We start from the raw sequence: 22,749 nt of genomic DNA, 5'->3' as shown, positions 1-22,749 counted from the left end.
ACAACCTGCCTTACAAAAAAGTAATAAACCCATCGGAAAAATACTGATTTTAAAGAGTGATATTTGGAGTGTGTTTTTTCAGGAGGTCTGGACTGGTTAAAATAAAAGAATGCTAGCTGTTCTTACGTGCCTCCTCACCACATAGATGCTACCCAGACCAGGTACCTCCAATAGCAGAGCCGGAGTTAACACGATTAGCATTTAATGTAGGTGGGTGACTATGGAAAAAGTCTAGATGGGAATCTGACCCCCAGATACCTGGGCAATCAGGGGTGATGAGTTTGCAGAGAATTCTCTCACAGAAGTGCATCAGGGAGGCAAGGTGTGGAACTAGGCTCCACCCCTCTCTAGTCCCGTGGCTGTGGGCAGGTAACCTTCCCTGACCTGTTCCCTCGTGTGTGAAGTGACAGTGTGTATGTGTCCTAAAGGCGATTCGCAAGAGTGTTCTTGTTGGTATCAATTACTATATCTGGTTAATGCACAGAAATAGAAGCTTTTAACCTTCCCAAACCAGACCAAACCACAAACACTTGCTCCAAGAGAGCAATTACATATACTTTTCAAAAGGAATCTGTCTGCAGCCAGCTTTTACTTTCTAAGGGATTGTTAGATATTGGTGAGCTATTCACGTCATTTTCTGCCTGTTGTTTTTCTTCTTTTTTTTTAGATTCTTATTTTTTATTGAACATTTACAATGTTCATTTACAATGTTCGTTTCAGGTGTACAGCAAAGCGATTCATATATATATATATATTTTTTTTCAGATTCTTTTTCGATTGACTTGACTTCGGATTAGATGTTGAGCCACACACTTTCAAAGAAGGATAACCTTAAAACAATTAATCAACAAATTTCAAAAAAATCTTAAACATGGGTTGAGGGAATAAAGTAGAAGTGATTGGTGAAATGAGGTTCCCCTGCTGCTTACGGCTGTCACTTACGGCCTTCGCTGCACTGTGACATGTAACAGAGATTCCACCAGGTGCTTCTGGCCACCTTTGCCGACCTTTGCCCACCTTTGCCGGCCTTTACCGTCCCTGGCTATTCCATGCTTGTGTTGTTCAATCCTAGTCCTCAGTGGACACTTCATACCTCCCACGTGGTGTCTGTGCTCTCCACACCCCATCCCAGATGGCTGAGCTGGTAAAGGTACTAGGCTGCCTTGATTTGGCCGCCTCCCTGCATCTCCAGCATCTTTATAACATCATGATGCAGTGACCTTTCACCTATATCACCCAAGTTTTCTGTGCTCTGCTCCAGGGCACTGCCATTTGCTGTGTACCTACTGTGTGCCTACAGAGAAGGTCTTTGTATTAACTGTCTCATTCAGTCCTCACAACTCTGTCAAGTACCAGCCCACTTTACAGATGAGGAAAACAAGGCTTAAAAAATTTAGGATTTTGTGTCAAGTCACATAGCTCATAACTGGTACAGCTAAGTGTTTTTTAAAATATATTTTTAATTTTTAAATTTAATTAGTTAATCTATTTTTAATGGAGGCACTGGGGATTGAACCCAAGACCTCATGCATGCTGAGCACACACTTTACCACTGAGCTATTACCCTTCCCCCACAGCTAGGGTTTTAATCCAGAGCTTTCTGCTTCCATAGCTCTATTAACCCATGCTGCCTCCGTCTTTTCCCCGTGCTTCACTGTTTCCGGTCCCTGGAGGGAATAGGGTGTTGCTCTGAGGTGCTCCTGCCACCATGGCAAACGCGTGACCTGTGATGTTGTCCCTAGGTCAGGAGCAACGTGCCCAATGTGGAAAGCCTGGGTCTGACCAGCCACACCAGCTCAGATCCCGCAAGAGGAATAGGGCAGTCGTGGGGGGCCTGGGAGGGTTGCCACTGAAGGAGGGTGCCAACGACATTCAGAGCCAGATGGGAAAGGGCCAGCCTGATGGTCTGGGCGCTCTTCCTGAGATGTACAAGGCTTCAACGCTGCAGAAAGTAGGCCAGTGAGGCCCCTTACAAGGGCTTTCAAGAAACAACAGATTCTCTGCCTGTGAAGGGAGGGCCACTTGCTGGGCAGATTCCCCTCTAGGAAGTTGGATAACTCTTCTGCGCAAGCCCTCCCAGCTCTTCTGGTCCACACCTTAAGTCACCAGCACAATGCAAATCCCTTCAAAGAGCAACGTGCTGACTGTCAAACAGTGATCAGTGAAAAGCACCTCAATCAAGTAATTTCCCTGTGGCTCTTACCACGTGCTGTGAAGACTTTCCAAACTCCGGGAGTGCACAGAGGCCATGATCTTACTTCTCTCCCATCCATTCACCTCTCCTGAAGAATTGCCTGTCTCTGTAGATAAACATTCTCTAAAGGGTCACAGTGGCAGGTCTGTAACAGCTAATTTGCCACCTTAGCCCCAAATGCCAGGCCAGTGGTCAACATAAAGAAAAACATACCTGAAACATTTACCCAGGGCACAATCGCACACTGTGTGCTGGGAAAGGGGAGCTCCGGTCCTGTTTCTACTGACCACCGGCCAGCTCCTCAAGGCGGGGCCAGACTTTAGCTCATTGGTCCCAAGAACATGTACATTCTCATGGTTTCTACAGCCAAGTTTCATTAGCATGAAATGAAATTCTGTGGTTCTATTAAATAATCAGGACTCTGGTTTAACAGTTTCTCTGAATCAATATAAACTCTTATTTTCTGTTCATTACTTCTTCATCTGATAAAAATATTCAGCGTAGTCGGAAACATGAGGAATGGAGAAATCACTTTCCTCACCAAATAACAAAAATGCCTCCATTTAGCCTAATTAGAGAGTTTATTTCGAGGAGAGAGAAATTGACCATCACAGTGTGCTTCCTATTGCAATGTTCTTCATCCAAAGAGTACACAGTTCTGTTCTTTTCTAAATACTGCTGACAATGCCCGTTACAGCAAAGGAGTGGGACTTTGAACCCTGATGCTCTGACTTCCTTATCTCCTAAATGTTAGCATTAGGTGAGTTCGGCACAGAGTGGAGTATTTATGAACGTTATTATTACGGTGTGTTCTTTAGCTAGTAATCAAACACAATTTCTTTAAAACTCTGGCATTTTCTAATGCAAAGTCTACTTAAGCTTCATTACCTAGAACAAGAATGCTGAGGCAGAGGTATCAGCTTTAACCACTTAATAAGAACTTCTGACATTTATTCATACTGCTACTGATTCATAAGTGGAAAGGTTTAAAAAGAAGACAAGTGCGTAAACCTTCCCTTTAGAATACAGGAAACCATATGAAAGTATTGGCAATGGAATTAAAGTAACCACAATGCCGCTCTTGGCAGCATTTTCTACAAAGACATTTACATGAAACGAGAAAGAATATTAAATCAGGTGGTTATAATAAAATTTCACTATTAGCTTCGCACGTTTTCATACAAAGGCTTATGGCATTTTAATCAACTTGATTGCTCAGCCTTGTAAGTACAGACCCAAAGAAATGTGAACGTGCCCGGGAAGGAATGATTTTCAGTCAAGGTTTTTTTTTTCAAGAATCAGAAGCCGCACAAATGGCCAGAACTAAATGCACAGTAGGAGTCCAAAGTTAGCATGGAGAAATTCTATGTCCACGGGTCCTGGAATTTTGAATTTTATTGAGCAAACGATTTCAAAAGCAATTTGGGGGGACTTCTAGTTAGGATGTAGAGAGATTCAGGAGAACTTTGCTCCCATGGTAACAACCAGAAGTTGAACCCAAAGTTGAGTAAAAGATTTCTGAGGCTCTAATCTAGCATCCTCCCCGCTCAACTGCTGACAGGACCAAAAAGGCAGGATGGGAGTTGGGGTGGGGGCTGGGCTAGGCACAGTGAGCGCAGTCTAATTAGAGCAGCCCCTGCTCAGCTTGGCTCTAGGAGGAACCCTAATGATCAGTCCCTCACCCTGACCACCACACTAAAGAAAAGGAAGGAAACAAAAGAAAATCAAATCTGTTCTACACAATGTCTGGAGTACAATACAAAGTTATATGATCTGCAAAGAAGTAGGAAAACATAACCTCAAATCACGAGAAAGCACAATTGATAAAAGCAGACTTACAGACCACCAGTTATTAGAATCAGACAAGGATTCTAGAACAATTATTATAAATATAGTCAAGAATTCACACGAGAAAATGGATATAATGGGTTAAAATGGGATACTTCATGAGATAAACGTAACCTCTAAAAAAGAATGAAAGGGACATTTTAGAACTGAGAAGTGGAATATTTTCAAATGAAATAAAATATCTTATTTAAATATTTAAAATATTTTAAAATGGTGCAAATCCATTCATTGATGGGTTTAACAGCAGAATGATCAGTACACTTGCAAACAGATCAGTATTATTTTGTGGGGCACTGAGAACAAAGGGAAAAAAGGGAGAGAACAGCTGTGCCCTGTGGGATTATGTTAGCAACTTAACACACATGCAGTTGGAATCCCAGAAGTCAGACAGAATGAGAAATAAAATTCTAGAAGATGTAATGGTTTGAAATGTTTCCAAATTTGATGTAAAACATCCTCCACGTATTCAAGATGTACAGTGAATACCAAGCAGAGACATTTTATTTATTTTATTTTTAAAATTTCATTGAAGTGTAGTTGATTTACAATGTTAGTTTCAAATATACAGCAAAGTGATTCAGATATACATATACATTATGTATATATTTTTCCTTTTCAGATTCTTTTCCATTGTATGTTATTATAAGTAATTGATATAGTTCCCTGTGCTATACAGTAGGTCCTTGTTATTTATTATTTTATATATAGTAATGTGTGTCTGTTAATCCCCAACCCCTAATTTATCCTTCCCCACCCTCTCCCCTTTGGTAACCATAGTTCGTTTTCTATGTCTGTGAGTCTGTTTTTGGCTTGTAAATAGAATTTGTATCTTTTTTTTTTTTTTTAGATTCCACATATAAGTTATATCATATGATATTTGTCTTTCTCAAGGAGATACATTTTAAAACAAAACAAACTCAAAAAACCCCATACCTAGGTACATCATAGCAAAATTGCTTAAAACCAAAGGTAAGAAAAAAATTGTAAAAAATTGTAAACTTAGAGAAAAGTTAATCTCATGCATGGGAAACATGATAAGGATGACAGCAGAATTCTCATCAGAGAGAAGGAAGAAGACAGTAGATAACAAATTAATCTAAAATTCTCTATCCAGTGAAATTATCTTTAAAAATGAAAATGAAATTTAAAATTTTAGGATGAATAAAAACTGAGAGATTTATCACCATAGACTCTCACTATAGCACCCCCCCCAATTTTCTTTCAGCTCAGAGGATATAATACCAGATATAAACTCTGATCTACTATTTTATATAAAATCTCTTTTTAAAAAATAAAGAAGGTGAAGGAATATTTTTCCCCTCTTATAATGAAGCAATCCCATTTCTGGGCAAAACTCTAATTCAAAAAGACAAATGTACTCCAATGTTCATAGCAGCACTATTTACAATAGCCAAGACATGGAAGCAACCTATATGTCCATCAACAGATAAGTGGATAAAGAAGATGTGGTATATATATATGTGTGTGTGTGTGTGTGTGTGTGTGTGTGTGTAATTGAATACTACTCAGCCATAAAAAAGAATGAAATAATGCAATGTGCAGTAACATGGAAGGACCTAGAGATTATCATATTAATTGAAATAAGTCAGACAAAGACAAGAATCATATGGTATCACTTATATGTGGAATCTAAAAAGATGATACAAATGAACTTATTTACAAAACAGAAATGGGCTCAAAGACATAGAAAACAATCTTATGGTTACCAAAAGGAAAAGCAGGAGTTGGGAGGAGGGAAGGGAAGGGATAAATTAGGAGTTTAGAATTAACATATACACATTACTCTATATAAAGCAGATAAACAACAAGAACCTACTGTATAGCACAGAGAACTATATTCAGTATCTTGTAATAACCTATAATGGAAAAGGATCTGAATATATATATGTATATGTATATATGTATATATATATATATATGAATTAATTTACTGTATACCTGAAACTAACAGAACATTGTAAATAACAATTCAATTTTAAAAATGGTTAATAAAAAAACTATACTTCAGTTTAAAAAAAAAGAAAAAAGAAAATGCAGTGACCCAAATAAAAACCCAGTGGATAGTCTCAACGCCAGAATGAAGGAGACAGAGTAAAAATTAGTGAACTGGAAGATAGAATGATAGGAATTACTGAATCTGAACAAAAGTAAACAGAGGCTGTCAAAAAAGATCTAACTTAAATGTCATCAGAGTTCTTATAATAAAAGAAGAAAAGAGGGCAGAGCTAAAAAGTACTTGAAGTAATGACTGGGAACGCCCCCATTTTGGCAAAAGATACAAATAATCCAACAAATTCAAAAAGTTGGGTGAAACTCAACCATGATAAATTCAAAGAAATCCACATCACAGTACATCAACATTAAACTTTGGAAAACTAAAGATGAAAAAAATTCTTGAAAGCAGAGAGAGAAAAATGATGCTTTATTCATAAGAAAAAAATTGGAGGAAAAAAAAAACCTTTGAATGACAGCAGATTCTCATTAGAAATCATGAAGGCAGAAATACTTCAATCCAGAATCCCATATCCAGAGAAACCATGTCCCTATTTTCTCATGACATGTTTATCTGTATAGAAAATTCCCAAGAATCTTCAATAACTCCTAGAATTAATATGTAAGTTCAGCAAGGGTATAGGATATAAAACATATAAAAGTCAAGTATATTTCCATATACTAGCAATGGACATGTAGACACTTGAAATCAAATATGTAATATCATTTACTCAAAAAAAAGGAAATAATTAGGTGTAAGTCTAACAAAACATGTACAGGTCTTGTATACTGAAAACTACAATATGCTGATGAAACAACTCAGAAGAGATCTATATAAATGGGAAGACACACCATATTCATATATCAGAAGATTCAGCATGGTATTGATGTCATTTCTCCAAAAAATGATACACAGGTTTAGCATAATTCCTTTCAAAATCCCCGAAAGATTTTTTTTGTAGATATAGACAAAATTTACATGGAAAGGCAAAGAACTAGAATATCTAAAACAATTTTTAAAAAGAATTTAAAAGTTGGAGGAATTAACCTACCACATTTCAAGTTCATGTAACTAAAGTAATCAAGACTGACCATGTGATACTGACAGAGGAATAGATACATAGATCCATGGATCAAAATAGAGAATGCAGAAATATAATGACACAAATATGCTCAACTGATTTTACAAAGATGTTAAAGCAATTCAAGGGAAAAAAGACAATCTTTCAACAAACTGCTGCTGGAGAAATTGGACATATATAGGTTAAAAAAAAAAGAAGGACAAGAAAAAAGAAGTCTCCTAACTTATACAAAAACTAACTCAAAATGGATCATGGACTTAAATTTAAAGTGTAGAAGTTTAAAACTTTTAGGAAAAAAAACTGTAGAATAAAACCTTTAGGACCTAGCCATAAGTGAAAAGTTCTGAGACTGGTCACCAAAAATATAATCCATAAAAGGAAAAACTGATAAACTGGACTTCATCAAAATTAAGAACTTCTACTCTGCAAAAGACTATGTTAAGAGGATAAAAGGACAAGCCATAGGCTGGGGGAAAATATTTGCAAATTATGTATCTGACAAAGGACTAGTATCTAGAATATATAAAGAACTCTAAAACTCAATGGTTAAAAAAAAAAATCCAATTAAGCATGGGCAAAAGACATGAACAGACACTTCACCAAACAGGGTATACAGATGGCACATAAACACCAGAAAAGAGGGTCAACATCATTAGCCATTAGGGAAATGCAAATTCAAACCACAGTAAAATATTACTATATACCTATCCAAGTGGCTAAATAGAAAATAGTGACACTACCAAGTGCTAGCGAGAATGTGAAGAAACTGGATCACTCCTGCATTTCTGGGAGAAGAGAAAAATATTACAGTTACTCTGAAGAAGTTTGGCAAGTTCTTAGGAAAAAATCAACATGCACTACCACATGATCCCAAAATGGCCCTCCTGGGCATTTGCTCTAGAGAAATTCACTTATATTCATACCTAAACCTGTACACAAGTGTTTGTAACAGCTTTATTCCTTATAGTTAAAAGCTAGGAAAAACTCAGATGTCCTTCAATGAGTGAATGGCTAAACAACCTGTGGTATATCCATATGTGGAATACTATGCAGCATTAAAAAGGAACAGACCAACAATACAGGCAACAACCTGGATGAATCTCCAGAATATTATGCTGATTGGAAAAAGCCAATCCCCAAAGGTTGCATATTATGTGATCTCCTTTATACAACATTCTTGGAATGACAAAATTAGAGAGCTGGAGAAAAGATCAGTTTTTGCTAAGGATTAAAGGGGAGGTGGGGAAACGGAAGGGATGTGGCTATAAAAGCAACACATGAGGAACCCTTGTGGTGAAGAAAACACTGTATCTTTACTGTATCAATGTCAAAATCCTGGTGTGATATTGTACTATATCTACAGATGATATCACTGGTGGACACTAGGCAAAGGGACATGAAATCACTCTGCATTATTTCTTACAACTGCATGTGAATCTATGATTCTCTCAAAATCAAAAGTTCAATATAAAAAATTAAAACCCCATAATTGTAGTCAGATGACTCTCAGGTGGGGTTTTAACAAAGGGATTTTCTATAAGCACAATAGAAGATTCTTTTTTTCTTTCTTCTTTGTATTCTTTTTAGATGGGGCATAAGGTACATGCAGAGATACAAATAGTAAGCATAGATCAGCTTGCTCTATTATCACAAAATAAACACACACAGGTAGCCATCACCCAGATTAAGAAACAGAACACCTGTATCCCCAGAGACCTGGCAAAAAGTCATGCACTTGGGCTGGCTAATTTTTCTTATGTTGTCGCAGCAGTAGCCAATTAATGCCTGGTGGTTTGAGGCCATAATCTATGAAGTGACTGTCCAGGGAAGGAAGAGACAGAGGAATTTTAGTTTTCTATAGACCTATGACTGCTCACAAGTGAGTCCTGTCCCTTCTCTGTCCCTTAAAATGGGGCCATCCCTGCTAGCTGTCTTTGTGTCGTTTACTGAGTACCAAGTGGTTTGAGTCCCCCAGAGGAGGGAAGATGGGAAACAGGTGACAGCAATAACCAGTCTGTAAAATTAAAGGAAAAGGGCGACTTACCATCAGAAAGAGAAAAGTGACCACAAACACATTCTGTTTTATGAAAAGTATGGATTTCTAGCTAGACTATTCATTTCTACCAAAGTGGATGTACTAGGGAGCATTTCTGTTTTAAGTTCAGTAATTCATTTAAATTTTATTATCATAAAATCATAATAAAACCCACCTTGCCCTTAACTGTGGCTGGTGTCTGCCCTATCTGTTTGACTCAGCTGAATTCCACCTCCCGAAAGGTCTATTTTTTGTGTAACCCAGCCACTCTTAGGAACAAATTTCACTCATAGGAAATTCTCACCTTGCATCCTGGAGTGAGGGGGTGAACCCATGGGGAGGGACGCCCTAATCACCCAGCACTTCAAGCATCTCCCCAAGTGAGCCCAGGATAATGCAGCTTGCAAAAAAACCTCAGAGGCTGGAGCTCACCAAAACAAGTTGCTCTCTCCTGCAGTTATAAAAAGTTATCCTTGAATGAGGGGAATAGAATGAGCTTGACTCTTCCAGATGCACAAAGCCGTACTGTGAGGCCAAGCAAGAGGGTCGACCAGATGGCTGCCACGCGGAACCAGGATTGCAGGGGTGGTGACCTTAGGGTCCATTTCACCAGCCAAACTGAAGAAACATATCCCACTTGTGTTTTCTTAACCTCAGTTGAATGGCCTGCATTTATAGGTTTGACAATGTATTTTATGCCACTGAAGAGCAGGCTTAGGCCAGAAGTAAAGGGGAGCGGGGAGGGAAGAGAGAGGTCTCCCCTTTTCTGAGTAGCACTCTGCTGGGACTGATATTGTTCCTGTCTCTGTGTCTGAGGGTCTCTGGCTCTGGGAAAAGCAGGTGGACCAGGATACACTCATATTTTGGTTCCTGCCATCCCCTGGAGGTCAACCAGGGGTCCTATAGAAATGAAAGGAAGTTAGAATCAGTTCTGGGGATGCTTTCAAATCAAAGAAGATTTTAAAATTTGACTCAATTGCCTTCCCTGGATGACCACGCTGTTGCATTGTCTATTTCAATAACACCCCTGGCTTGAAGGAGCCACCGAACAGGAGCAGTCCCTCCCGACCCTGATGGAATGGGTGCGTGAGGTTTCACCCCACACCTGCGTCTTCACTCAGCCTGGAGGATACAGGCAAGAGTTCTCACGACCTCATCACTTTTTTTTATAGCCAAGTCAGATGGATCTTACCAGATGGGGGAATAAGAGGTTTTCTCTCTGATTCCTTACAAAGAAAAGCAAGAGTCTGTGCGTAGTAGGTGAGGCTAAGAGACTGAGAAGCCCTACCTTCCTTCCCCAATCCGATGAATGTTTGCAACATCCTATGCCAAAAACTTCAGTTCACTCTGCATTTGATTCCAGCGTCTGAACATTTGTTAAGCTGCCTTGATCCAAGTGGTTTTGGGAAAGGGAAATAGATGGATAGGATGTCTGAGTGGCCATTAAGAAAGGAACACTTAATACAGCATGGAAGACAGCCAACACTGCATTTGTAGGAAGTGAAGGGCACGTGTACCATTTCTAAGCCTCCTGGGTGTGAGTGTGGGGTAGGTGTTCTTGAAGTCAAGATTTGAGGAAAAAGGCTACTATTCTCAGCACCATCTTTCCATCTGGGAACTCCCCTTTAAGTTTTTCCCCTGTTTTGTTTCTTCTACCCCAAGTCTTTATGCCACAAGACAATGGCTGCATTTGTACTGTACACTTAGTTCAAAATAGTAAATGAGCGTCATGCATCTTTTAAATTCAAAGGAGCTAAGTAGCATCCTGGCTTTGGGGTCTGGTGTCTGCCGCACCTACGCACGTTCTTGCCCAAGCCCATTTCCTAAGAATAAATCAATGTGTGAGTGGCTGTGTCTCCTCAGAACTACTTGAAGGACCCATCAATCATCAGGCTTGAATGTTTTTCCTGCTCATTGATTCCACTATTTGATTGACTAAGCTGAAACTAAAAACCCAAACCATAGTGGTTGTTTTAGACTTGAGCAAACACAGCTACGAGCCAAGATCACTTGCCATCAGCAGGCTCCCTGTGGCCTCCTTACTGCAGCTGGGTCTCCAAGCAGTTCTCACTCGGGGAGAAAAAGCATTCCTTTCACTGGGGCAGACCGAGGCTGTTAGCTGCTGGGGTGCCCCGGTGTCCACTTGCTGGCGAGGGTACAACACAGGACTTGGGCTGGAGCGGGTGATCCTGGGCTTCATCCCAGCACACCAGGGGGCACAGCAAAATGAAAACGGTCGGTCTAGGGGCAAGGGAGAAGGACGCGGGTGGGAAAGGAGACCAGTCACCTGCTGCTCCAACAGAAACAGTGCAATCGGGAAGGAACTGGAGGGTCACAACTCAGACCGGACATCAAGGCAACATCTGGGTGAAGGAGTAACAGCTGTGGGTGTAACGTGATCACATGTGGTGGGGATGTCAGCATTGCTTGGACACGCTCCTGATCAGTATTTACCTTCCCTCTTCCTGAACGGGTTTTCGGTTCTTAACACGGTTCCTGTTACAAGCCGTCTCCCGTGCCCTCTGGGAGGTGGAGAGGAGTGGTCCTCCTGGCTGCGGTGCTGGGTTATACAGCCGTGCCTCACATCCCTGCCCGTCCCTTATATAACCTGCGCTCTCATATGGTTCCATTATTTGGGCTCCGGGCAGGAAACAGAACGTGATGAAACATTTTGCTAAGTATTATTTTCATCACCCTGAAAAGGGTCTTTTTTGATCTGCAGCCCACAGCTGGGCTGTGGCTCTTTGAATGCACATAGACTGAAAGGCTTTCCCTGTGTTGATTTCCTAGTGTGAGCTGACCACACGTCCACCTGTATTCACTTCCCCGTGTGCCACCGGGAGCCACTGTTCCAGTGCTGGTGGGCACAGAGCAGGACAGCCATGCCCGGGAGTTCAGAGAGCAAACACTCCAATGAGAAAAACGAGGCTGCTCTATCTAAACCTTAGTTTACTCTAAGAACTGGTGTAAAATTAGGCAGAGGACTCAATGCCAAATATTCACTTACATTAAAATACAGCATTTTAAAAAGCTGAAGTTTTGGTTCTGTTTTCTTTTGTCTTTTTTTTTTTTAAGCAACTAAGTTGGTTTTAGCCGAGATACACGATTGTTAACTGTTAGGTTATTTTGAAAGGGTTTCCTCCTTAAAATGAGCCTCAGCTGATAGTTCTTCCTTAATGCTGATAATTATCTAAAGCAAAATAAATACAAATGTCTAGCTTAATGAAGACTGAAACAGGATAATGCCCGGACACTGAGTTTTCCAAGAACAAAGCACACAATTGTGCTATACAGACCCCTGCTAAAGTACTTAATGGAAAGGGCACGGAAACCTTTTACTTGGGGGTCTTGAGGGAGCCCCTGGGGGCACCACCACTAGACGGCCTCTGAGCCGGGGTCCCACAATGAGGGCACAAAGGTGGGGCCAGCTCATCCTACAGTTGAGACCTGGGGACACTAGAACAGCAGGGAACCCCAGCCCAGAAGCCTCACTTTTACGTCTCCCTAAATCAGCTGCAAGTCAGCCTCAGATTCCCCATCGATAAAGTGGATTAGCAGCTATTCACACGAAAGGGAGCTAGTGGGGATTACACAGGATAATGAATGTGGACCAGCTTGGTCAACACCGAGGTTCCGGACGACAGAAAGCAGTTTAGTTATCACAGGCAGGAAGGGCTTGGGAGATGGGCTTGAATTTTAAAAGAAAGCAAAACGCTTGTCCCAGATTTTAGTGGGAAGCTTTTGAGTTTTTCACCGTTGAATACTATGCTGGCTGTAGGTTTGTCATATATAGCTTTTATTATGTTGAGATATGTTCCTTCTATACCCACTGTGGTGAGAGTTTTTATCATAAATGGGTGTTGAATTTTATATCAAATGCTTTTTCTGCATCTATTGAGATGATCATGTGGTTTTTGTCCTTTCTCTTGTTGATGTGATGTATTACACTGATTGATTTGCGTATGTTGAACCAGCCTTGTGTCCCTGGGATGAACCCCACTTGGTCATGATGTATAATCTTTTTTATGTGTTGTTGGATTCTATTTGCTAAAATTTTGGTGAGGATTTTGGCGTCTATGTTCATCAGTGATATTGGCCTATAATTCTCTTTTTTGGTAGTGTCTTTGCCTGGTTTTGGTATCAGGGTTATGGTGGCTTCACAGAATGGGTTTGGGAGTATTCCCTCCTTTTCAATCTTCTGGAAGAGTTTGAGAAGGACTGGTATGAGTTCTTCTTTGTATATTTGGTAGAATTCCCTGGTGAATCTGTCCGGTCCTGGACTTTGATTTGTAGGGAGGTTTTTTATTGCTAATTCATTTTCATTTCTAGTGATCGGTTTGTTCAAGACATACCTCTCAAAAATGTTCTTCTAGAACAGTCTACCCAAGCAATAGAAACAAAAGCAAGAATAAACGAATGGGACCTAATGAAACTTACAAAGTTTCTGCACAGCAAAGGAAACCATAAGGAAAACAAAAAGACAACCTATGGAATGGGAGAAAATCTTTGCAAATGAAACCAACAAAGGCTTGATCTCCAGAATATATAAGCAGCTCATACAACTTAATAAGAAAAAAAAAATCCAATCCAAAAATGGGCAGAAGACCTAAACAAGCAATTCTCCAAGGAAGACATACAAATGATCAATAGACACATGAAAAAAATGTTCAATATCACTAATTATCAGAGAAATGCAAATCAAAACTACTATGAGGTATCACCTCACACCAGTCAGAATGGCCATCATTCAAAAGTCCACAAATGACAAATGCTGGAGAGGCTGTGGAGAAAGGCGAACCCTCCTTCACTGCTGGTGGGAATGCAGTTTGGTGCAGCCACTGTGGAAAACACTATGGAGATTCCTCAAAAGAATAGGAATAGACTTACCATATGACCCAGGAATCCTCCTCCTGGGCATATATCCAGAAGGAACCCTACTTCAAAATGACACCTGCACCCCAGTGTTCATAGCAGCGCTATTTACAATAGCCAAGACATGGAAACAGCCTAAATGTCCATCAACAGATGAGTGGATAAAGAAGATGTGATATATTTACACAATGGAATACTATTCAGCCATAAAAGCTGACAACATAATGCCATTTGCAGCAACATGGATGTTCCTGGAGAATGCCATTCTACGTGAAGTAAGCCAGAAAGAGAAAGAAAAATACCATATGAGATTGCTCATACGCAGAATCTAAAAAAAAAAAAAACATAAATACAAATCAGAAACAGACTCATAGACATATAATACAAACTTGTGGTTGCCAAGGGGGTTGGGGGTGGGAAGGAACAGACTGGGGTTTCAAAATGTAGAACAGATAAACAAGATTATACTGTATAGCACAGGGAAATATATACAAGATCTTATGGTAGCTCACAGAGAAAAAAATGTGACAATGAATATATATATGTTCATGTATAACTGAAAAATTGTGTTCTTCACTGGAATTTGACACAACATTGTGAAATGATTATAACTCAATAAAAAATGTTAAAAAAAAAAAAAAAGAAAAAGAAAAAGAAAAAAGAAAACAAAACCCAACCCCAACCCCTCTCTCGTGGGTCCCAGTTGGACCAGTGGGCACCTGGGCTGCTTCTGGAGTATGTGGATGGATTTTACTCACTCTGGGCCATCAGGCAGGCCTTTCTGAATCTTTTAAACTCAGGTATCTTCAGTGCTTAGTCTACAGCACTTAAAAGTCGATGATGCCTCATGCTTACCCCACCTGCATTTGGGATTAGGAGTTCTGGGTTCTGTGCCCAGCTAGAGCCTTGAGCAGCTGTTTAACTTCTCTGTTTCTTAGTTTTACTCATGTATTGCATGGGGATTATATCAGCTTTACTTACCTTTAAGATCTTTGAGAATGAAATGAGATTTTTTTTTTAAAGAATAAATACATGCATTGCGAATTATCATTAGACTGGAGCTTCAGCATAACTCCTGGGTACTCTGAAAAGTTTTATTATTTAGAATCAGCCCAGGCTGATTGCTATTCTCTGATGCTGACTTTTTAAAAAATAAACATCTTAGTTTAGAATATATTTTGATTTTGTAGAAAAGTTCCAATGGAGAGTTTCCATAAACCCTTCTATAGCCGGTTTCTCCTAATGGTGACATCTTACATAACTATGGTCCACTGTAAGCACGGAGAAGCCAAGATTGGTACATTAATATTAACAAATACAGACTTTATTCAGACTTCACTAGTTTTTCTACTAATGTCCTTTCCTGTTCCGGGACTCCATCCAGGTACCACATTGCATTCAGTCATCAGGTCTCCTTGGTCTCCTGAGAGACCAAGGTTGGTCACCTGGTTGGTGATGGTTTCTCAGTCCTTCCTTGTCTGTCATTGATTGACAGTCTGCGGAGTACCAGTCAGGTGTTGTGTAGACCATTCCTCAACTTGGTTTTGTCTGCCAGGTTTCTCTCATGATTGGACTGGGGCTCTGGGTTTTTAGGAAGAATGACGTGCTCTTCCCACCGCAGCTTACTGGAGGCGCACGTCATCAACATGACTTATTACTGGTAGTATTAACCTTGATCCCAGAGTTGTCCACTGTAAAGTAACTCTCTTCCCCTTCCATACCCTACTCTTTAAAATAGAAGGAAGTCACTAAGTCCAACCCACACTCAAGGGAAGGAAGACTGTTTTACCTCCTGAAGAGGGGGAGTTGCTACATACATCATGTGGAATTCTTCTTGAAGGAAGACCTCTTCTTTACCTCATTTATTTTATCTGTTCAATTGTTCGCTTATATCATTATGGGCTTGTGTTTAATTATTTTATACTCTGGGTTATCGGGTTTTCTGATACTACGTTATTCATTTTGTTGCTCAAGTTGTTCCAACTTTGGTCACTGGGAGCTGTCTGTCAGCTCCTTTCCCAAATCCCGCAGATGAATGTGGGGTTTTTTGTTTTTGTTTTTGTTGTTTTTGTTTTTGTTTTGAGCATTTTCTGACTTTCTGGCCCTAGAAGATGTTCCAGGTTCATCCTGTATACTCATTGTCCCAGGCTGAGAATTCAGTCATTTCTCCAAGGACCATGGTTCCTTTTTCTGGAGAATGATATCACAAACCGAGAACTGGGCACTGGGTGAGCTGCCTGTGACTGGCTGATGCTGATTCCTACCCAAAAAAGATAATACATGAAAATGTTTAGAGTCAAAGAGATGTGAGTTTTTGCTACCTGTTTTACTTTGGGCAAATTACTTTGACACGCTGGGTCTCAGTTTCTTCATTCACGTGTAAGGAGAATGAAAATCAAAGGGGGTCAAGCAAGATAACACGGAAGCAAATTTCTGTTTCTTTTTTTGGTTAGGGGGAAGATGTTGCTTAAAACAACAGAAAGTTATTCTCTCATGGTCCTGAAGGCTAAAGTCTGAAATTAAGGTGTTTGCAGGGTCATGCTTCCTCGGATGACTCTAGGAGAGGCTCCTTCTCTGCCTCTTCCTGGCTTTCGGTGACTGCCAGCAATACTTGCCCTTCCTCTTTTTACAGAGGCATCACTCCGGTCTCTGCCTCCATTGTCAACATGATATTCTTGTGTTTCTCTGTGTCTCTGAATATCTCTTTCCTTTTTTTTTTTATTGAAGTATAGTCAGTTTACAATGTTGTGTCTATTTCTGGTGGCCAGCATAATGTTTCAGTCACACATATACATACATATGGAACTTTCTACTTCTGATACTAGAAATCTAGGGTTTTTTATTTTTCTTACTTCTTTAAAGCAAAAAATTAAGGAAAAGTGGGAACCAAGAGAAATAAACAGGTAAGAAAATTTGCATTTGCCTTGAAGGCATTTGCCATTTCCAACAAACCTGAATTTTCACTCTGACAGCCTCACGGTGGATGGGGTGGGGTAGAGAGTGATGACAGTCAAACCTGGAGCCAGCACTAGGCAAGACATTTAGTAGACAGTAAGTTGGATGCCAAAGAGCTACAACCCTGGGGGAGGGTAAAGAAATGGCTACCCTCATTTGAATTCCATGAGTCTTCCATGAAACTTCAAACTTTGAATTTAATTAAAGGTGGTTTCAAACTGAGAGTCCCTTCAGATGCCTTGCAAGGGGAAGGAGAAGATACCTTCAATTTGGCATTCATATAAATCTCACAAATTATTTTCTAATGACAATAACTAGCACACATTGAAGGATAACTTGACACATAGCAGAAGCAACAGACAAAGAGAAATAGAGCTGTAAAGAATTAAAACATTGGGGTTCTTAGCTACAGACTATAAAACAACTATACTCCAACGCATAAAGAAATAAAAGACAAAATGGAATATATCTTTGGGAAACTGGAAACTAAAAAGTGATGCAGGTGGTAGAAAAAAAGAAAACAAAAAACAAAAGAAGAATTTTTAAAATACAAATCCTAACAACTGGGATTAAAAATGCATGGCATGAGCTAAACAGCACAGTAGATGCACCTAAAGAAAGAACCAGCAAACTTGAAGAGTGACACGTGAAAGCGTCTAGATGGGTTTTAGTGACGTCAGTCATTGCAGACCCCTTTCTGCTCCTTCACAAGCACTCTCCTGCCAGTACCTCGGATTGACCAAGGGTCCCAGGTAGTTTTGGAGAAGAAGCTGCCAGTAATATTTCTGAAGCCTTCTGATCCCTGCAAAAGGGTGTGGTTGGAGAAGGAAAGGAAGTATCTGTGCTGGATCCACTACCCTCTCCCCTCTGGAGCCCCAAAAAAGTCCAGGGAGGAGTGAGTGCTCATGGCAGGCAGCTCAGAGATCTGCAGAGGAAGGCCTCGAGATGTCCCAGAGGCCCAAGCAAGCCAGATCTAGCCCCACAGATAAAGCCTGTTCCAAAGCGGCTGGCTTCTCCCTGCGTATCTCCAGGCTGCTATGAGGATCGAGTAAAGAAGGGGTGTGGAAAACACGTCGTACTCTAAGAATACAAGAGCACATCAGTGTTTTATGTGAAAGTTGGTTGCTTTTATGCAACCACTGATAAAAAATACCACGGGTCTTTTATTTTTTTAAATATGAAGAATGAGTCAATAGGTTTCGGTAAGAGGTAAGAAAATGAAAAACACTTCATACCTTTTTTTTTTTTTTTTGCCAACACAAAGTAAACACTTTTGAGTCCCTCCTCTCTTATACATGTTAGAAGTTCATACACAGTGAATCATTTCCTTGTCACTGAAACGCTGAAGTGTAATATGATCAAGGTCGACAATGAAAATATGTATGCGAAGTCCCAGAGACATAAAAATCCGTGAGTGGAAACCGATAAAAGATTGGCAGGACTGTTTTCTCAGAAAGCAAAGAGCTGACAGCTGATGAACGAAGGGTTAGTTCTGCACCCAGGGAATCTTACCTGGCTCCTAATCCTCATGCTGGCCACCGGCGTCAAATATTTATGTTCCAGATACCAGGCTCGCTCCTGGAACACCAGCTTGGTTCCATATAACAGACAAAACTAAGGAGTGGGGGGAAGTGGAGGGAAATGGAAAAATATGTTAGAACATGCAGGCTCGAAGGAGGTGGATGAGAAACTGAATGCTATTACATTTCATACAGTCATAAAAGTTCATATGCCCTTAATGGGAAATGGTCACATCTCACATACTGTATGTGTTTTATTTTTAAAAACCACTCTATGGAAAATGTAAAGCATATATAAAATTAGAAAGAACAGCATAACCAACTCCACCCCCAGCTCAACAAATAGTGACTCACAGCCAGTCTTATTTCATCTGTCACCTCACCCAGTTCTCCCCCACCCCAAGGTTATTTACTTGCAGAGGGAAAGAGAATCAGAAGATGCCAACAGAAGAATGGCACAGATGTTGGAATTATCTGGCAAAAGCTTTAAAACAGCTATTATAAAAATTCTTCAACAAGTGATCACAAACACTCTTGAAACAAATGGTGAAGGGTCACATTTCAGCACAGAAATAAAAGATATAAAGGAAAATCATACGGAAATAGTAGAACTAAAAATTACACTGATCAAAATAAAAATGGGCTTAACATCAGAAGAGAGGGAACAGGAAAGAATTACTGAGCTGGAAGACAGAATAAGAGAAATTATTTGAACAATAGAGACAAAATATAGGGATAATATAATAGACTGGAAAAAAAGAAAGAACAGACCCTCAGGGACTTGTGGGACTATAACAAAAGAGCTAACCTTCATGTCACTGGAGTCCTGGAATGTGAAAAGAAAGAAGGCATGGCTGAAAGGGTACTTGAATTCTTAATGGCTGAAAAAGTCCTCCAATTTGGGGGGAAAATACAAATATGCAGGTTTTAGAAGCTTGGTGAACCTCAAACACAATAAATACCAAGATATCCATGCCCAGACACATCATATCAAACATCTTGAAATGTCAAAGAAAAACATCTTGAAAGCAGCCAGAAAAAAAAATGATGAATCACCTCCAGGAGAACAATGATTTGTATAACTGGATTTCTCATCAGAAATCATGGAGGCTAGAAACAAGTGGTACATTTTTTAAGTACTTAACTAATCAATGTCAACCCCAAAGTCTATGTTGAGTAAAAATATCCTTCAGGCATGAAGAAGAAATAAAGATATTGTCAGATAAAGAAAAACTGGGGGGAACTGTTGCCAGTGGATTGCTCAAAGAATTATTATGAGTTTTTCAGTCAGAGGGAAAAATGATTCTAAAAGGAAACTTGGAACATCAGGGAGAGCTCTTTCTTGGAGAAAGAGCAACAGAAATGGTAAATGTCTGGGTAGATATGATAGACTATCCTCCTGAAATTTTAAAAACTGTGTGTGATGACTGAAAGCAAAACTTATAATACAGTCTGATGTGGTTTCCTATGTATGTAGATTACTTATAAGATGCCTATGATATACGAAGGGGAGACAGTAAAAGCAACTCTGTGCTGGTCTATATTCCATTGAAGACGTAAAATATTTATTTTAAGTAGACTGTACAATGTTCAGTATATATATTTGCAATCCCTAAAGCATCAACCAAAAAGGAAAAAAGCTATGCAAAGAAATAAAGATAACTCAAAATGGAATCCTGAAAAATGCTCAAAAACCCCCAAAGAAGGTGTGTGTTGTAGGCTGAATCATGGCCATCTAAAGCAATTAGGTCCTAATTCCTGGAATCTGAAAATATTTGTTTTTAAGGAAAAAGAGTTTTAGTGTGATTGGGACTTGTAAAATGAAGAGATAATTTTGGATCAACTGGGTGGGCCCTAAATGCAATCACGTGTATCTTTCTAAGAGGAAGGCAGAGGGAGGTTCCACAGACAGAGATGAGAGTGAGGTGGCCATAGGTCAAGGAATGCCAGCAGCCACCAGAAGCTGGAAGAAGCAAGGAGTGAATTCTTCCTCTAGAGCCTCTAAAGGCAGTGCAATCCTGCTAACACCTTGATTTTGGCCCAGTGATACTGATTTCAGACTTCTGGCCTCCAGAACTATGAGAGAATAAATTTTTGTTGTTGCAATCCACCAAGTTCACTGTAATATGGTACAGTAGCCACAGGAAACTAATACAACATATGAGAGAAAACAGGAATCAAAACCAAAGAAAACAAATGATAAAATGGTTGACCTAAATCTAAATTTATCAATAATTATATTAAATGGAAATAGTCTAAGCATGCTAATCAGAAAACAGGAATTTTCAGGATGAATTTTTTAAAAAACTCAAGCTGTCTACTAGAAATTCACTATAAATACAAGAGAGATAGGTTAAAAGTAAAAGGGTGGAATAAGATATACTGTGCAAAAACTAACTCAAGGAAACCTGTAGTGACTATATTAATATCAGACAAAACAGACTTCAGAGAAAAGAAAACTTGCACGGATAAAGAGGGAATTGCCTGATGATAAAAAGGTTAATGGATCAAGAAGATGTAACAATCCTAAATGTGAATGCACCTAACAACAGAGCTTCAAAATACATAAGACAAAAACCTGACAGAACTGAAAGGCTAAACAGATAAATCCACAAATACAGTTGGAGATGTCAACGCTGCTCTCTTGGTAACAGATGGAACAAGTAGACAGAATATTAGTAAGGATACAGAAGAACTGAACAACAGCATTTACCAACTGGATCTGGATTGACATTAAAACATTCCTTCCAACAACAGCAGAATACACATTTCTTTTCAGGGGCACATAAACCATTCACCAAGACAGGCCACATCCCAGGTCATAAACACATTTTAAAAATTAAAAAATATAAATTACACATGATATATTCTCTGGTTATAATAGAACTAAACCAGGATTCAGTAACAGATAGATAACATAAAACTCTCTAGACACTTGGAGATTAAATGACACACTTGTAAATAATTCGTGTTTCAAGGAGAAAGTCTCAAGGGAAACTGGAACTGAATAGTAGTGATAATACAACATATTAATAGTTGTGGGAATATGGGGAAAGCAGTGCTTAGAGGCAAATTTATAGCATAAAAATGCTTACAAAAGAAGAAAAATCAGAAATAAATCATGTAAGTTTCCATATTTAATACAATACACCCTTCACAATAGCTCCCCTCAAAATAACACACTTAGGTATAAATTTACAAAAGTATGTACATTATATTTATGCTGAAAACTAAAAATGTTGATGAAAGAAACCAAGGAAGAACTAATAAAATAGATGAGCAGGACCAATATCATACATTTGTCAATTCTCCCCAAGTTGATCCACAGATTTAACATTATTCTAATAAAAATCACAGCAGATTTTTTTTGCTGATAGAGACAACTAATTCTAAAATTTATGTGAAAAGGCAAAGAAATCAGAATGGCGAAAATAATTTGCAAAAGAAGAATAAAGTTGGAGAAATTACTCTATTTGATTTTAAGACTTACTATAAAGTTACAGCATTCAAGATAGCAAGGCATTGTCAAGGGACAGACACATAGTTCAATGAAACAAAACACAGAACCCAGAAATAGACCAATGCAGATGTACGTGAATGATTTTGACAAAGATGCAAAAATAACTCGATGGAGGAAGAACAGCCTTTTCAACAAATGGTGCTGAAACAATTGGATATCAACAGTCAAAAGATAAGTACACTTTGACCTAAACCCACCCCTTATACACAAATTGGTTCAAAATGAACCATAGATCTAAATGTAAAATATAGAACTCTAAAACTTTTAGAAAAAAATATGGGAGCAACTATTCATGACCCAGGGTTAAGCATATATTCTTAGATATGACACCAAAAGCACAATCTAGAAGATAGAAAAAATGATAAATTGGACTTCATCAAAATAAAAAAATTTTTGCTCTGCAAAAAGTACTTTAAAAGAATGAAAAGACATGCCACAAATTGGGAAAAATATTTGCCAATCACACATCCAAGAAAAAACTTGTATCCAGAATTTATAAAGAATGCTCAAAACTCAACAGTAGGAGAACAAATTATCTAACTTTAAAATGGGCAAAAGATTTGAACAGACTTCACTAAAGAGGATATACAGATGGCAAAAAAGCACATTAATTATTTTTCAGTATCATTAGGAAATGCAAATTAAAACCATGATGAGAATACTCCCACATCCTCACTGTAATGGAAAAAAAATACTGGCAATGCCAAGTG

The 22,749-nt window shown here is 39.1% G+C and overlaps 1 protein-coding gene across 1 annotated transcript in view; it reads right to left on the bottom strand.

The window, feature by feature from the left end:
• The window catches only part of ACOXL (acyl-CoA oxidase like), a 240,471-nt gene that overhangs the window by 6,479 nt on the left and 211,243 nt on the right, over positions 1 to 22,749 (bottom strand). Inside the window, exon 16 of the mRNA XM_064481989.1 lies at positions 18,512 to 18,613. Within this exon, the coding sequence (XP_064338059.1) occupies positions 18,512 to 18,613 (102 nt within the window). The remainder of the gene's footprint in view (positions 1 to 18,511; positions 18,614 to 22,749) is intronic.

Source organism: Camelus dromedarius, chromosome 33 (genome assembly GCF_036321535.1).
Source record: "Camelus dromedarius isolate mCamDro1 chromosome 33, mCamDro1.pat, whole genome shotgun sequence".
In the NCBI taxonomy this organism is placed as follows: domain Eukaryota; kingdom Metazoa; phylum Chordata; class Mammalia; order Artiodactyla; family Camelidae; genus Camelus; species Camelus dromedarius.
The sequence above is the reverse complement of the archived record's forward strand: the minus strand, read 5'-3'. Positions and strand labels throughout refer to the sequence as shown.